The 18,041-nt window shown below is 39.5% G+C and overlaps 1 protein-coding gene across 1 annotated transcript in view; it reads right to left on the reverse strand.

The window, feature by feature from the left end:
* Window positions 1–413: 413 nt before the first annotated feature.
* The window catches only part of EVC2 (EvC ciliary complex subunit 2), a 287,368-nt gene continuing 269,740 nt past the window's right edge, over window positions 414–18,041 (reverse strand). Inside the window, exon 22 of the mRNA XM_077477799.1 lies at window positions 414–2,677. Coding sequence (XP_077333925.1) covers window positions 2,452–2,677 — 226 coding nt within the window. The 3' untranslated portion in view covers window positions 414–2,451. The remainder of the gene's footprint in view (window positions 2,678–18,041) is intronic.

Raw genomic sequence — 18,041 nt, forward strand, 5'->3', positions numbered from 1 at the left:
ATTGGTTAAATGTGAAGAGCTATAGGGAAATCCAAGCATTCAAGCACTGTTTGATCTTTTTAGTTAAAGCAGTCATGACAGTTTGGTGAGTATTATTCCAGTACACTGTCAGCAAATTAAATTAGTGGTGATAGTTTAATAACGCTTCATAGTGAAGAATCAAGAAACTTTGTTTAAGAAGAGCACAAATGAACTTTTTTTTAAGCACATTAAGTTTCCTTGCACTTTATGAATGTATGCACTTTATTTAGGAGCATATTGCATTTGTTTTTTGTTTTTTTTATTAATTATTGTGTATTTTAGTCACTATTCCACCATTTACTTGTGTATAGCGCCCCCTCACTTCATTCTCTTTTTATATTTAGGTCACGGCTGGACAGTTCAGGAAAAATAAAGGAGTACCAGACTAAATGTTGAAAGTCCATGAAGAGTTTATTTTCTCATAAAAAAATAAAAATAATCAACAAATAGACAAGCTGCAATATTTCAGGGGGTTTTAATGGCCCGCTTCATCAAGGCTTAAACTTTTTGGTAAGAATCTGGACTGTCCCAGGATTGGATGGAATAAAAATGATAAAAATTTAAATCTCAGTAAAAAGAGCAGCATGCTTCTGGTCCAAGCTAATTGGTCATGTCTGCTTTTTAGATACATCGTTTGAAGAATAATGGTGCATGGATTTTGGGGCTTACAACATTCCACCTCTGTCAAATCTAAACAAACTAACTTATGATCAAGGTCAATCCATTAATGAAGCCTTCACCAGCAATAATATAAATATACCACCCCCCCCCCCGCCCTGTGTGGGCACTGATAACATAATTTATTCTTGCAGGTATCTATTTTAACATTTCATTAAGTCAATGACTCGACTGCATAAAACGTGTAGCGTTCTTCTTTAAAGTGGTAGTCAAAAAATCTGTGGTGTGCTGTCACCACTGCCATGGCTTCCATCTTCATTTGGTCTTCCTTCCAGGTTTGCAGGGCTCTGTGCATTTGAATGGCCGGGCCACGATGATGTCACTCCCACACATGCGCACAGGAGTCATGAGCATAGAGTTTTGGATTTACGGCACATTTACATTTAATTTAGAGCACAGTGCCCATGCGCCGGTGACCTCACCAGCTGCAAAACATGTGAATATCTCATAAATGGAGTACGTTTAGGAGTTATTAATTTTACCTACAGGTAGACAATAATCTACCTGTAGGTAAAAGTAACAAAGCAGAGTTTACTACCACTTTAAACATTACTGTAAAATGTTTAGGCCTTGTTCACACAGGCGGCAGCCTTTACTGCTCCTCTGAAAAGAGATCTTTAGTAGATTGCTTATCAGAGGGGGCTGAGAGGCGGTTGTGGGCATTTAGGAGACAATATTTCCACCTCCTGAATGGCTGGCTCTTTCCCAGATCCCAAAGGGGTTTTTACATTTAATACCTTGGTTGTGGTGTAGTCCCATTACCTTAATTGGGGCGAGCTTGACAGATGGTCCCAACTGCCCATGTGAATTTTGCCCTAATTCCATAGGTGACTGCCAGGAGTTAATTGCACTTTTAAAGGTAAGTTTTGTAGATTGCAGCATATTAGTTGTGTCTGTCTAGGGCATGGGTCTTCAAACTATGGCCCTCCAGTTGTTCAGGAACTACAATTCCCATCATGCCGAGTCATGTCTGTGAATGTCAGAGTTTTACAATGCCTCATGGGATGTGTAGTTTGGCAACAGCTGGAGGGCCGTAGTTTGAGGATCCCTAGTCTAGGGGGTGCATGGGAAAACTGGAGTTCCAAACAGCTGTCCTTACACAGAGCCCAGTGGTCCAAATCTTTAGCATGCTGCCGTGGAAATATGATATCATAACACTAAAAATAAATAAAAAGTTGAATTAGGCTTTAATAAAGCAGAGGGCAAAGTGCAACAATCACTGGTGACCAATCAGAATTCATTTTCACTGATGCGACTTAAACAAACAGAACTCTACTGGTTGCCATTGGTTACTCCACTTTGTACACACTCTTTGCATTGCACACATTATACAGTGTAGGTAATTATTCTCTGTACAAAGTGCTGATATATCATAGCTAATAAAATTAGGATACATTGAATAAATATGTGAAAAAAAAAATCTTCATTAAACCCCTTAGGAGTGTTGTACTGAAGTTCTTTGGACATCTACTAGGACCAAATGTGTCTGTCAATAATATTAAAACTATTATTTGGTTGTATGTAGGGATTTCCACAGGTCTTTATGTTAAATCAGCTTTTTTTTTTCAGATAGGAGTTCTTTAAGACATTGCCACCTTGGAGATAGGTACAAAGACAGGCTGATCTTTCATTGTCACTAGAGAGATTCTTTGACCAGCCTCGCTTAGAAATGTGATTAGATATTGAAATGATTGGTAGTCTGCTGTCTCCCCAGAAAGGTTTCCACCCCAGGCCTGGACCCATGTGGCTTTCCTAAGTTAGAACAGCAGCTGACTTCTTTGAGTTCAGAAAGCTCCTCTTCTTCTTAGGTTTGCTTTGAGGGCTAGGAGAGTCATTGGGAACTCGAAATATATACAGGTTTTCTTCAACATCCGGAATATCTAAGGCTTCTGCACTGGACTGAAGCAGCTTGGTAAAACTTCCCGGGTGTGAGAAAGAGACTCGCTTCACTGGACGCAACTTCTTCTTCTTCAGGATGCTAAAACAAATCACACCAAGGTTAGTTTGATATAAACAGCAGAGTAACAGAGAGATAAGCCAAACAGTTTCTCATTTCTCCCTTCACTGTCAAGTCAAAGGATGGGGGACAAGACCTGCAAGTGAGACTTTACCCATTTTTTTTAAGGACCTTACTTCTGGTATTATCTGGTATCATCCCTCCCCCCCTACACATCTTAAGCCTTCTGCAAGCTACAAAGACAACCTGGAGCTTACACAGGGCTTCTAATACACATAATCTACAAGAGCTCAATAAAGTCCCCAATGTTCGGGCAGGTAAGGCAGCCCGTTGAAATGCATAGGCTGCCTTGCATGCTTCATGTGTAGATTTGAACCAAGGATAACAGTATATTCTTGAACTGCATATTTAAATAGAGGCAGGCTGCAAAGACAGTCTATATCTTGGTTTTCTAACAAGTTCTGATAAGAACATCCTGGAGGACTATGAGCCTTTAACCCTTTTGGTGCCAGGCTCTGCCTCCTATTTTTCACCTCAAGTTTCCAGACCATTGTTGCTATTTTTACAGTTTTTCCATTTAGGCCCCTTTCACACTTGTGCGACCTGAAAGTCGTGCGACTTTGCCGCTTTTTTTGCTGTGACTTTGACACAATTTTGATGCAACTTGAAGCAATGCTTGTGTAATCTTGAGGTCTATGGACCTCAAGTTGCATCAAAGTCAGGCCAAAGTAGTGCAGGGACTACTTTGAAGTCACACAGATATTAATGGTACTCGCTGGAAATCATGAGGTATGACTTTGCAGTCCCAAGTGGCAGGACAATTCGCACCAGTGTGCTTTAAAAGTAAAGCATCCCCCCCCCCCCCCCCCAAAATGATATATTTCCTGAAAGCACGGGACCTGTAAAGGCCAAGATCCCCTTTTACATAAATTGGCTCATGCAGACAAGGAGCTCTGATAGTTTAAAAAACAATGTGCCATTTGTAAAAATATTGTTTAAATGCAGACATAATGAGGACATGGAAATGGAGCTGCCAAGGAATAATGGTATGATAACCCCTCTGATCCAAAAAGTATAGCAGACAAGGGTAGGTAAGTGAAACCCTAATAGAATGAAAAAGTAAATTCCAAATACATATGAAGTGCAATTGTTAAAACAGGAAGAATAAATTAAATCTCACTACTCACTACTTCCTATCTTAGAGCTATGGAGTTACAAGTAACACCAACACAGGTACTTATTTAAATCATAAATAAAATGTATATAAATATATAAATCAGCAGCCACTTAAAAGATTAATAGATAGATTTATACATAAGACGAATAGTTCAAACTGCTAACCAGTAGCAAATACTCATGAAAGCGATGCTCCTGTCAGTTAATAAAAAATGACTGCCTAGTATATGAACATCACCATCTCCATTCGATCCCAGAAAGATAGAATTTGGCTTGGAGGATATATTACCCCTTTCACTATTAAATCACCAAAGTTGGTAGCTTTCCGATAAATGAACTTAGGCTTGGTAGGAAGTACTTTTTTTAAAGTTTTATCAAGACACAAAATATGCTAATGAGTATTGAAAAGATGATATAAACCCCAATTCATGGTCCATATTTTTTGTCTCCAAAACCTTATCCCTCAAGCACATTTCTCGAGGTATAGATCTAAATTTCCTCTACTATGGTGTCAAGTTGTTGTATTTTGTATCCTTTTTCAAGAAATCTGTTTTTCAACACCAGGGATTGTTGTTCAAAGTCCTTAGACATGGAACAGTTCCTTTTTACTCTCATCATTTGGCCCTTTGACACATTCTTCAACCAAAGAGGATGGTGGCCACTCTGTGTAGGCAAAAAGCTGTTCCTGTCCGGGGGTTTGAAAAAAAAACTTTAGTCTGCAAACTATCATCCATACGATAGATATTAACGTCAAAGAAATTCATTTGTTCTTTGCTCCACTGGCTGGTCAGTTTTATATTGTTTGTATTATCATTCAGGTGGTCTAAAAACACTACGTGAGGATTCAGGTCCTGCCCATATTGCGCCTATAAAATAGGAGCTTGGCCCTCCTCTCATGGAACATGAGCTTATCCTCCCACTTCCCCATAAACAGGTTGGCAATACTGGGTGCAAATTTTGCACCCATTGCCACTCCCCTCTTTTGGGTAAAAAAACTGTTGCCAAACCAAAAATAATTGTGGGAGAGACAGAAGTCTATTGCCTTTCTTAGAAAGACCTTCTGTGTGAACGGTAGGTCCTCTCTTTTGCTTAGTGCCCAATTAAGGGCCAGCAGAGCGTCCTCGTGTTGAATCACAGTGTATAAGGAAGTCTCATCAGATGTGACTAGAAATACTTCATCTTCCCCTGTAAGCATAACTTCTTGTAATGGCTGCAGCAGATTTTTTGTGTCTTTAAGATAAGCTTTCGTAACTACAACACTTTTCTGTAAGAATGTATCCAGGTATTGCCCCAAACCTTGATGTTACCGAACCTATCCCATTCACAATGGGTCTAGGTAGGGGGTTTCTTGAGTCCTTATGAATTTTGGAGAGGGTATAGATCATCTGGATACGACTGCTACTTGGTATTAGGAATCTTTTTTCTTTTGCAGTGAGCACATGTGACTGGTACTCAAATTCTATCAGAGCTTCCAGTCCTGATCTATATTGAAAGGTGGGGGTCCCTATAAAATTTCTCATAGGTATCTGCATCTGACAATAATTTTATTAGTTGATCATTGTAGTACTCTTTTTACATAATTACAACTCTACCACCCTTGTCTGTGTGCCTTTTAATTACGTCCTTCCTAGTTTCTAGTGACTCTATCCCTTCTTTAATGTACCTGGGATTTACATTCTTTTTAGGGGTCAATAAGTCCAGGTCTCGTAAGACAAGGTTTTTAAAGACCTCCAAATGTTGTGTGGCAACGTTAGGTGGCTTAAACAATGATCCGTTTTTCAAGCCACTGTCCACTGCTAATGCTACACTGCTACTAACACTCACTGGGTTGGAGTTTTTATTGAGAAAATACTTTTTAATACTCAGCTTATGCATGTATTTGTGAACATCTATATATGCATTAAATTTGACAAGTGGTCTCTTCAGACTGTATTTGAGACCTTGATGCAGTATATTTGTCTCTTTATGCGATAAAACAGAATTACTAAGGTTAAAAATGCCCCCTACTCAGTTTCCCTCCTTTTGTGGACCCTAGATCCTGCCCTGCAGCCCCTTATCCGTCTCTCCTTTGGCATTGTGATTGGGCCAAGTTCCTCTCCCAGTGGGGCTGGTCTCTCTACTGAGGTTCCCTGTAAATAGGTTTCATTGGGAGGTATGGGGGTAGTCAGGGCTGCTGTTAGAAATTACAGGGCCCCATACAGCCTACCTGACAGGGCCCCCCCCCCCCCAAAAAAAATATCAAATAAAATTTTTGCTAAAATGCGATGGTAGCAATGCCGTTTTGCAGCCATGGCAGAAATTATACCCTTGCTACTACTGCCTCCTGACTCCTGTATTTTGTTATAATTTTTTTAAATTGCTGAATAGAAATTTTTCTTTGCGAGACTGGCTGCAACTGTGAGCCAAGTGTTTGGCTTGCAGTTGCAAAGTGGCCCCATTGAATTCAATGGGAAGTTTGATAGGTGGTGCTGCCTGTCAAACTCTGCAGCCTGTGTTAAAATGCCGCAGCTGTGTAGTAAAACATTGCAACTACATAATGTGTACAGCCCTGTCTGACGGTATTGTTAGGATTTGGGTGTGCAGCTAGGGGTGGTGATAAATTCACGGCTCAGCCAACCATGTGAAAGAGTTCTTAGGCTGCATTACCACTTTGTATTTCCTGACCGTGTGACAAAGGGTAAGGGAAACGCATGCTTTGCATGCATTTTAGAAATGCACTGCAATGTCGCATAGTGCTTGTGGTGCCGTTAATTGTTAAATTGTAAAAACAGCTTGCATTTTGTTATGTGACAAACTTGCAAAGTTGCATGCCTGTAAATGTTCTAGAACTTTTATGGTGTGTTTATCAAAGTGAATGGGCTGCCCTATGTATAAACAATCAAAAAAAAAAAATGCAGGAATGTGTTCTCGCTATGCTAAGTGTGAATGGGGCCTCAGGAGTGGCATATAGAAATAGCTGGTGCATTGTTGCTGGTGGAGATGTTTGTCAGCTGGAATTCTGAACTTTCTGCAGCTTCACCCCCCTTCCTCAGTCACCCCTTTCCATTAGAAGCACTACAACATTCAAACCCTACAGCCACAATTCACACAGAGCACGGAGTAGAGGTCAGGAGAGCAGAGCTCAGGACTCATCAGGGAGGGACAGGCAGAGAACTTCTTACCTTCAATCTTTCTTCTTTGCAAGATAACGCTGCAAAGGGGGAGGGGGAGTTTAAGGACCCACAGAACTCCGGCAGTGTAATGATTTCAAGGCAGAAGCAGAGAGACAGTGTGCAGCTGTCCCTGCTGCTCTAAAATCGGGATGCAGCCTGAGAATAAAGCCAGCATGGGACAGCTTGCTAAACAAAGGGACTGTAGGCAAGTAAGTAGAACACAGGGATAAAGCACAGGAGTCACAAGGCAGAACAGCCAGCTCTCCTCTCCTGCAGTTGTCCGGGCCCCCTTTTGGACTGATGAGGCTTGGGCCCCCTACTGGAGGGCTGGCTGTACTGCCTTATCAGTGGCCCTGGGGGTAGTTGAGGTCTGCCCGTGTGTGATGGGTACCCTCTGCCCCTCCTTTGCCCCCCCCCACCTCTTCCTAAAAAAAGGCGTGGTGAGTAGGTTCGATTGCCCATGTTATGATCCCAAAGAGGCTCATATCTACTTCCAATGGGCACCTGATATGTATTGTCATAGATTGGAGGTTGGGGATTTCTCACCATGCCTCCTCTTCCTCTACCTTGATTCTTATTTGCCCTAATCAGGGTACCAGAGTTTGCGTTGGGTTGAGAGATTTTCTTTTTCTGTTGACCTTTCACATGTCCTTGATAAGGGCCAGGATTAGGTTGTTGGGGGTCTCACAGTTTGGGTCTGTGTTAACTCACTTTCCATTTGTTCCTCCTCATTATTAATGGAATCTAAGGAGTTTTGCCAAAAATAAATAGTATTTGATTTAAAATCCTTATAGAACATTTTAACTTTCTTCTTTTGGGTGTCCATGTCAACCTTCTCTAATTTTTTGGTAATGTTATTATTAAAATCTATATACTGTTGGGATTCCTTAATTGGGTCTAACTGTTGCTGCAATTGTTTAATTTTAATTTCTAACTTAGTAATTTTTTTTAATTTTTCTATGTAACACTAATTCTTGCAATTTCAGTCCGACCCATTGAAAAATCCCAACCATTCTGCCATGGATTCAGAATCATCCAGTCCATCCTGAGGCGTGACCTCCCACCTCAGGCTACGTACTGTAATATTTTATTTTAGTGCTCTATGGTACAAATGTCCCACAAGGTTCTAACCTGTTTTTCTAGAGCACTACCTAAAGCGGTCATAATACCATCATAGTTCTCTTCAGCACTTAATTGCTCATTTACTGAGAATAAACTATTAAGATCAATTTGCCTGTGGTTAAGAAACTTGAATGCATCCAAACGTGAAAAAGGGCTTCTAGTAGGTGAGAAGGCCTTTCTCAAAGCAGATCAGAACAATTAATTAAAAAACAAGTGAATCCTTAATCCTTAATTACAATATGATGTGTCCAGAAAAATTATTTGCTGCAAAAACTGAGAAACGGATTAAAGGATTATGTATGAATTCAGTTTCATCAGTTACAGTTTTTGCCGCAAATAATTTTTATTTTTTTTAAATCAGAGAAAGTTTATTGAATAACAACAAAACATATGAGTACAACTTGCAGCTTACATCTCAAATACAAATCTTTGTCACAGCGTATAAACTTGTTCACCTCTACAAAAGGAATATGTAGACATTTATTTCACCACTCCACATGCCACATCGTCCCATCCTCCTCATATATTGACACCGCAAATAATTTTTATGGACACATCACATTGTATTTAAGGATTGAGGACTCACTTGTTTTAATTGTTTAGATCTGTTTTGAGAAAGTCCTTCCCACCTACTAGAAGCCCTTTTTCACTTTTTAGTGTATTGCACTTCATATGTATTTGGAATTCACTTTTTCATTCTATTAGGGTTTCACTTACCCACCCTTGTCTGCTATCCTTTTTGGATCAGAGGGGTTATCATACCATTATTTCTTAGCAGCGCCATTTCTGGGATGACATTAGTTGTCCTTTCTTGGGTAGGCTGCAGCTACACACACATATTCTAAGCGTGGCTTTTTTGTTTTATATATTGCTTAAATGCAATTGTCATACCTGTAGGCCTTTTCTGTCACCCATGAAGGCTGGCTGAAATATTCCCAGTTTTTACATTTTAAGGTACTGCATCATTTTAAAGATACAGGCTACAATAAAATGGATACTTGTTTAAAGACAGCTAAAAAGATGATCAATTTAGTTGTCCTCAAAGAAGGCGGCTCAGTGGCCATTTTGTTGAAGCCCTAAGTTAGGAAGTGGGGATGTAAACATTAGGAGTATTTTGACCAGGCTTCATGGCAGGGTTGCCAACACTTGATGAAAAATCTGTGACTTTTCAACTGACCGTAAATATCAGGGGCTGATAATTTGTCATGCTGTGTTGACTTTTGTAAGTGTAAACCAGGCAAATTTTGTGTTATGGGTATTATCAGTGTTTCCATATTGTGTTTATACTGTTTAAATATTGATTGTCTTAGTTTTTAATAGGAGCTCTGTAATTTTTCTGATTGCCAGTAAAAAGTGTACTTTATCAGTAAACTTTCCATGTTTTGGTAGTAAAAAAAAAGCTGCGGGAGGTTGGCAACCCTGCTTCATGGATGACTGAAAAGGCCCACAAGTATGGCAGGTACTCATGATAGTTGTACAATTGTTTATCAAAGATATATAAAAAAAAAACAAAAAAAAAAAAACAATAAAGTCATTATTAGCACACCCAAACACAATATAACTTTAACGATTCTTACTAATCTAAAAGATAAAACTGTATTAGGTACAAACAGCAAACATTTGCTTTTTTTCAGAAATGGTGAAAATTTAATAAACGCAAAACTGTTAATAAGCCATTTATGTGAAAAAAAAAACAGGCTGCACACATGTATTGTGGTAAAGGATGGTCTGCAGTGTAGTGGAATTCAGTGCCAATAATATTGAACAGCACCCCAACAACACACCTTGAAATTACAAACAATGTACAGATGGGGACCTAGCTGTCCCAACTGAATTTAAAAAAAATAGATTTTTCTTGGAGTTTCACTTTAAGTTAAGACCTACCAAACCTATACAATTGTTAATCAATCAGGCAGGCCTTTGTTAGTAGCTCTAAAGCAGACTGTACAGTCAGATACTTAACAGCTTAAAGCGAAATTCCACCCAAAAGTGAAACTTCTGCTTTAAGGACTCTTGACCCCCTTACATGCCACATTTGGCATGTCATTTTTTTTGGGGGGGGGGGGGAGCAGGTACCTAGTTTTGACAGGTACCCAGCTCCCACTTCCTACTCCTCCTCCCTCCCTGCATTCTTCTGGGACACGTCACAGGTCCCAGAAGATTGCCCCTGGCCACCGTCAGTCAAGACGCAGTGCGCACCGGGCTGTTAAGCTACAAGCTGTCACAACCGGATGCCCCAACTTGCAACGCCGGTGCCACGGAGAGGAGAGGGAGATAAGCAAGGCTTCGGGCGCCCGCATTGCTGGACCGTGGGACAGGCGAGTGTGTGTTTATTAAAAGTCAGCAGCTACACTTTTTGTAGCTTCTGACGTTTAATAAACACAGAAATGGCTTGGACTCTGCTTTAATTTTGATTGAGTAGTTTTCCTTTTGCTCTTTACATTTCAGAGCAATCTTATGTAGAGGGAGAAAACCTATGGCTGTATGGGAATAACAGCTATAAACAGACTTCCTTTTTTTTTTAAATGTCTTCCCCCATCTGAAGCTTGGGTATTTTTATAAAGTGCTGATAGAGTCGCCAAGGGCCGCTGCACACAGCAATCACAGCATGAAAATCTTGGAGCTACCTCTACTACTCCATTACCTAAAGCAGCATCCAATTCCCAAGTGTTAATGGATGCTGTAGACAAGTCATGTGACAGCAAGGCACAAACTCAGATATGCAATGGAACACATGCACACCATCAAATTATCTGCCTCCACACATTACCGCTCTTCTCTCTGCTATATTTCATGCCACAGGGAGTAGAAATTGATCTGGGGATTGCCTGTCCATGATCCATAATCCTCAGAAAAGGTTTTTTATTTATTTATTTATTTATTTTTAAAGAAGAAGAAGAAAAAAAAAACATCTTTAAAGCATCTATGCACTTAGTCATTGCTTTCCTTTTAACCTTTGTTTTCTAGTCACAGTGTTTTAACTATTTCGCAACTAAGCGCTGGCATTCTGTAAACTATTTCATTTAGGTTACAAAATAATCAAGACCAGACATAGATACAGCCACTATAAGGAGACCTTTAGTCATTTTAACATTTTTAGATATATCGTTTTATAATCACTTTATGACTAAATTTATATTTTTTGTTCAAAAAATATGACTGCTTTTTAGTAGTTTTTGGTCATGAAGATTTGCATAGGTTGAATGTAAAGTCCCCCAGGTATGTTTTTGTGGCAAAATATTTTTTTATAAATAAAAACTATGCTTGCAATTCTCAAAAAACTATGAAAATTTGAGCATTGAGTGTGGACTCCCTAAATACTTAAAACAGTCCCTGTTAGCCATTTAACATGTTTAATCAGCCCTTGGGCGATACAAGGTAGCATAGTTCCATTCCACACCACCCTGTCATACCCCTTCCCCTGTAACCCATTCTGACCCTTCTTATTTGTCCCCCCCCCCCCGCTCCCTGTTCAGGCGCAGATCTGGTCACACTCATTTATAAACATCCCACTGTCCTCTGGAACATGTGCTTAAGCTTGAAGCTATTTCTGTCTTTTTCTATTTGGTGATGAACTGTTTGGATTTGTATATTAAAGTGAATGTAAACCCGATTTTTTTAATTAAGGCTTGCACCTTATACAGTATAGGATTTCATGTCATCTGTGCCCAGTCTTGCCACAAAGAGTTAATCCAGCTCTGAGAAATCCTCATATCTTTTTTCAGTGAGATAAAAATGGTCAGACAAATATGAGTCTGTTTCTCCCCTTGCTGTGAGTGACAGGTTACATATTTTTTAAATGTCGCCTATAGAGATTTTAAAGGGTAAAAGTTTGTCGCCATTCCACTAGCGGGTGCAATTTTGAAGCGTGACATGTTGGGTATCAATTTATTCGGCATAATATTATCTTTTACAATATAAAAAAAATAGGCCAACTTTACTGTTGTCTTATTTTTTAATGCAAAAAAGTGTATAGTTACATATGATCTCCACTGTAGATATTAGGCCTCATGCACACTGGATGTTTTTACAGCTGCTGTTTTTGGCTTCAGATGTTTTTTTCTACAGTCAATAAACTCTCCAGCAAGTTATCCTATGTGTCCATGCTGCATACATAGGCTGTTATCAACTGCTTTTGGCTGGGGCATTTTTTGGCTGTAAAAAAACTCCAAAACTAGTGGGTTCTGAGAGGAGTTTTTCAGCTGTAAAAACACTCTAGTGTCAAAAAAACCACCAAAAAAATGCTGATAAATGCTCAAAAACGAGTCTCACAAGCGTTTAAAATTTTTGATCACATTCACAAAAAAAAAAAAAAAGCTTAAAAACACAAATGCTAAAAAACGCTATTGTGAAACTTTGAAGAACTCACTGCAAAGCTACTGGCGTTTTTAACCACTTCCCACCCGGCCAATGCACATATACGGCCGGGTGGGAGCCGTCTATTTCTGATAGGGCGTTCAGGAACGTCCTTCAGAAGGAGCGTGCCCGCGCAGCGGTGCGATCCCGATGTGCTCGTGTCACCTGGACACGGCGCATCTCAGATCGGCAGGAGGGCTCTGTGATTGGCCCTCCTGATCACATGACGGCTGTGTCCAATCACGGCCGTCATGTGATGTAAACAAACAGCCGGTTGCTAGGCAATCGGCTCCTCCTCTCCTCACACAGAAGTCATCGCTAAGGAGAGGAGAGCAGATCGCTGCAGCCGGCTGATGATCAGTGAGTATGAGCTGTTTTTTACAGCTTTTTACTCACTGATCATCAGTCTAGTGTACACACAACACACCACACAGTATAAACACAATGTCCCCACACATGTCCCCAAATAATAAAAACACATGTCCCTAATAATAAAAACATGTCCCCCACATATGTCCCACTAAAATCACATGTCCCAATGATTATCTGCACACATATGTACGTGATCACCTGCACACATATGTACATGATCATTTGCGTACATATGTCCGTGATCACACAAATCAATTATTATACACTTAACGGAATTTTTTTACCAAAAACATGTAGCAGAATACATTTTGGCTTAAATTTATGACAAAATTTGATTTTATTGGATTTCTTTTAAAATAGAAAAAAAGAAAATATAGTTTTTTTTCCAAATTTCCGCTTTTTTTGCGCTTATATCGCAAAAAATAAAAAACGGAGTGGTGAATAAATAACACCAAAATAAAGCTCTATTTGTGTGAACAAAATGATAAAAATGTCATTTGGGTACAGTGTAGCATGACCGCGCAATTTTCACTGAAAGCGCTAGAGCGATGAAAGCTGAAAATTGGGCTGGGAAGGAAGGGGGCGAAAGTGCCCTGTATTGAAGTGGTTAAGAACGTTATTAAAACATTCAGCGTGCATGAGGCCTTAGACCGAGTTCTCAGCAAGAATTGTTACTAAATATCAATAGATATATTGATGAAAACTTTACTTATCAGGCAGGCGATGTTCACCAATTGTTTGTTAAAAGTTGAATTTTCAAGTTTGACTAGAGGGTACCTTTAAGTGTATTATATACAGCGGGTAAAACAAGTATTGAACACGTCCCATTTTTTCTAGATAAATATATTTCTAAAGGTGCTATTGACACTAAATTTTCACCATGTTGGTAATAACCCATGCAATGATGTTTTCTGGGCATCCTAAAGTCTCCATTTCTCCTGTTGTGGGTTTCTGCATTTAAGGTACTGATGCCAAGGTAGACTAGGATACAGGACAGAATTGCTGTAAGCCCATGCAATTCATACAAAGAAACCAAAACAAATAATAGTTCAGAAATTAGGTTATGTGTAGTAAAATGGAATGACACAAGGAAAAAGTATTGCGCACACCAACTGAAATATATTTTAATACTAATAGCAGCTTTATTTTCCTTCTTTGAAACCAATTGAGAGCTTTCTTGGCTTTGTGTTTGGGATCATTGTCTTGCTGAAATGTCCACCCTCGTTTCATTTCTTTCTTTCATCCTGGTAGATGGCAGCAAATTTTTATCAAAAATGTCTTGGTACATTTTTCCATTCATCCTTCCTTCAATAATATGAAGTTTGCCAGTACCATATCCTGAAAAACAGCCTCACACCATGATGTTCCCATCACCAAACTTCACTGTTGGTATGGGGGTGTTTTAGGGGTGATGTGTAGCACCCATTTGACCTCCAAACATGGTGTGTATTATGGCATTCAAAGAGTTCCATTTTGGTCTCATCTGACCAGACTATATTCTCCCAGTATTTCACAGGCTTGTCTAAATGTTGTGCAGAAAACTTTAAACGAGCTTCAACATGCTTTTTCTTCAGCAATGGAATCTTGCATGGTGAGCTGCATACAGGCCAATGGCGATTGAGTGCCTTAGTTATTGTTTTATTTGAAACATCTGTTCCTGCTAATTCCAGGTCTTTCTGAAGATCTTCAAAAGTGGTCCTGGGCTCTTGGACAACTATTCTGATAATTCTTTTCACTTCTCTGTCAGAAATTTTGCGAGGAGCACCTGGTCGTGGCCAGTTTATGGTGAAATAATGTTCTTTCCACTTCCGGATTATGGCCTCAACAGTGCTCACTGGAACATTCAGAAGTTTAGAAATCTTTCTGTAACTAATGCCATCAGTATGTTTTGCAACAATAAAGTTGTGAAGGTCTTGAGAGAGCTCTTTGCTTTTAGCCATCATGAGATGTTTCTTGGGTGACACCTTGGTAATGAGACACCTTTTTATAGGCCATCAGTTGAAACTGAACAAAAGTGGCAGGATTGCTTTCTAATTACTGATAGATTTTAGCTGGTGTCTTGGCTTCCCATGCTTTTGCACCTTTCTTCACGTGTTCAATACTTTTTCCCTGTGTCATTCCATTTTATTACACTTAACTTAATTTATGAACTTATTTGTTTTGGTTTCTTTGTATGTATGGATTGCGTGGGTTGTTACCGACATGTGGTGAAAATGTCATGTCAATACTTATTTTACCTGCTGCAGATAGATAGATAATCTATCTGTACATGTGTGTTATAAAGATATATTAGTATCAATTATTTACACATTCAGTGACATCCCTATAGCTATGGAGCAATTAATCTTCAATTTTCACAGCAAAAGCACTGAAGTTGTTCAAGTAACTATCTCTCAGTAGCTCAGCTCACCATGTTAATTCATTGGAAATGAAGAGACATGCTGGTATTGAGGTGGTATACTATATACTGTACATTTAGCTTTGTATTGGTGCACTAGATGCAGCGCATGATTAATGATCAGGTCACATACAGTGGGAGGACGTTAATGTGCAGAATAGGGGCGGTGAAGGGTAATTTATAGACAAGATGTACAGGAGAAGAAGGGTGTATGAAAGAGTTAAAAACAATCCTAGAATCAATTAAAATACCTTACCACAAATCGAATAAAAGAAGCAGCCGGCAACTCCATAACATCAAGCGTATTTATTTTTAAGCCTTCAAAGTGAGTACAGTCAGCAGCAGACTAGGCTTGGTGATAAGCCTTGTTCATGGCAACATTACCATGAATCTACTGCACAATAACTTCACCGAATTCCTGTTCAATTCACTTGCGACAGTGCGGCACGATCTGAGCCCATTCATTTTGAATGGGCTTAAATCACACTTCATGGCACCAAAGACGTGCATGTATCCATTTTGGAACCGCACTGCAACCAAATCGCATTATCATTTTATACCATGTGATCTGGGGCCAGCAAACCCACACTGAATGTTTAGGGTGTAGTCAAGCGTGTACTGACAACCTGCTGCAGATCGCATTGAATGCAGAGTGCATTTTGAATGGGGTGCAGGAAATGCACACGGTTCGTTTTTTATCGCTGTAATTAGTCATCACAGCCAGCACAATGTACAGAGTCACCCTGACCAGCTCTGTACATTGTGTCTGTGATTTGAGCTGTCCAATGATTACATGTATTCAGAAGAGCTAGTCATCACAGCCAGCACAATGTACAGAGTCACCGTGATCAGCTCTGTACATTGTGTCTGTGATTTGAGCTGTCCAATGATTACATGTATTCAGAAGAGCTAGTCACCACAGCCAGCACAATGTACAGAGCCACCGTGATCAGCTCTGTACATTGTGTCTGTGATTTGAGCTGTCCAATGATTACATGTATTCAGAAGAGCACTGGCTGCCATTTGTGTTTTCTGAAAGGCTGTTTATAAACGGCACGCCAAAAATACACATCCACCATTCTGCCACTTTAAGACTTATGAAGGCAGTGAAGTGTTTAAGGATGGGGTATTAGGAGAGGAAAGGGATAAGCGGACATGCCAATTAAATATAATACGGGCCTAGAAGTATATCTAATGGCTAATTTGGCTGTGCACTCCACATTTGCCTTCAGCTTACCATACACTATACAATCTCCGTTAGGTTTCCCAAAATGGTGTAATATAAGGATATACTTTAACAATCCATTCATTTATGCTAATCTGGCTGGCCTTTGCACTACCTAGTTGATGGTAGATCTAAAGGTTATTTGATTGGTAGATGATCAGCTTAAGATCTCACAGGAACAGGCAGGATAGGAATATACTTCCCTAGTAAATTAAAAGGAAATGAATACCCCCCCCCCCCCCCCCCTTGTATAAATCACTCTTAAGCATTTATATGCCCAAATTCCTGGTAGACTTCTAATATCCTTACAAACCACTTTAGGGAGTGCTTTGTCCTATGTATGATAATATAGGTGTTCACAATATTAATGACAGTCATTATCCTAGAGGCAGGGCCATGCATAAAGCAAACGTGGTAGCCATTTATTCAAACCATCAATATAGCAGTATGGCATGAAATATTGAGCTTGGCACAGAAATAAAAAATGGTGTGCAGTTAAAAGCGCCCAGACAAAGAATTTCATTACAAATACATTTGGCTAAGCTGGGAACTTATTAAATCTTTTAATAGCGAATTCTGCTGTGAACCTGACAAGAATGAACTAGAGGAAAATGCTAATAAGAAAAACTACAAAAACACAGTACAAATCAAGGCTACACAAATATTTTATATCTAGAAATGTTAAAGTGAAAACAAATTTATAACTTCGAATCGAACACAATGGGGAGTTTGAAGCGGCTTTTATACTTAGGAATTAATGGCATTTACAATACAAAGAAACAGAAGACTGGCAAAAAAAAAAAGTCAAGTGGCCTTTGAGTGTTCTTTTTTTTTTTTTTTTTTAACAATCTTGTCTAAAGATGGAACTATGTTAATCTAAATCTGACTCATTACCTCTGCTGGAAGTCTGTTCCAAGCATCAACTACTCTTGAACTTTCCTCCTACTTGAAGTCATGATCCTGTGTTCTTTATCTCAGCTTCATGTTCAAAATACATCCCTTCTACATAGTTACATAGTAGGTGAGGTTGAAAAAAGGCACAAGTCCATCAAGTCCAACATTTGTGTGTGATTATATGTCATTTACACCCCCATTTCCTCCAGGCTGCACATATTTATTTTGTTTTCCCAGTCTCCCCCCATTACATGATTGGGGTTCACGATTGTCACATGTAGACACTCACACAATGAGAAGAACCTACAAACTCATCTGTGAACATTTTATCCATGCAGGATTGTAAAGCAAACAATGTATATGTAAGGCTCTGTGTAAATTGATGGCGCTATGCAAGTACCTGAAATAAATAGAATAAAAATAGATTCTAACCAAAATGGGTCATTATGTTGGATTGGATAAAGAAGGGATTCTATTCCTTGCAGGGTTAAGGGGCTTTGGGACCCTAGCAGACCAAGGTTGTAGCTGACCAAGTTTACCCTTAAGCCTCGTACACACAATCGGATTTTCTGCAGAAAAAGCATCACACCTTTGTCCGAAGGGAGTTGGCCATGAACTTGCCTTGTATACAAACGGCACACAATTGTCGGCCAACAAACACGAACGTAGTGACATAGTACAGGGTTTTTC

Source organism: Lithobates pipiens, unplaced genomic scaffold (assembly GCF_037356315.1).
Source record: "Lithobates pipiens isolate NorthernLeopardFrog02 unplaced genomic scaffold, aLitPip1_a1.2 Scaffold_13, whole genome shotgun sequence".
Classification (NCBI taxonomy): domain Eukaryota; kingdom Metazoa; phylum Chordata; class Amphibia; order Anura; family Ranidae; genus Lithobates; species Lithobates pipiens.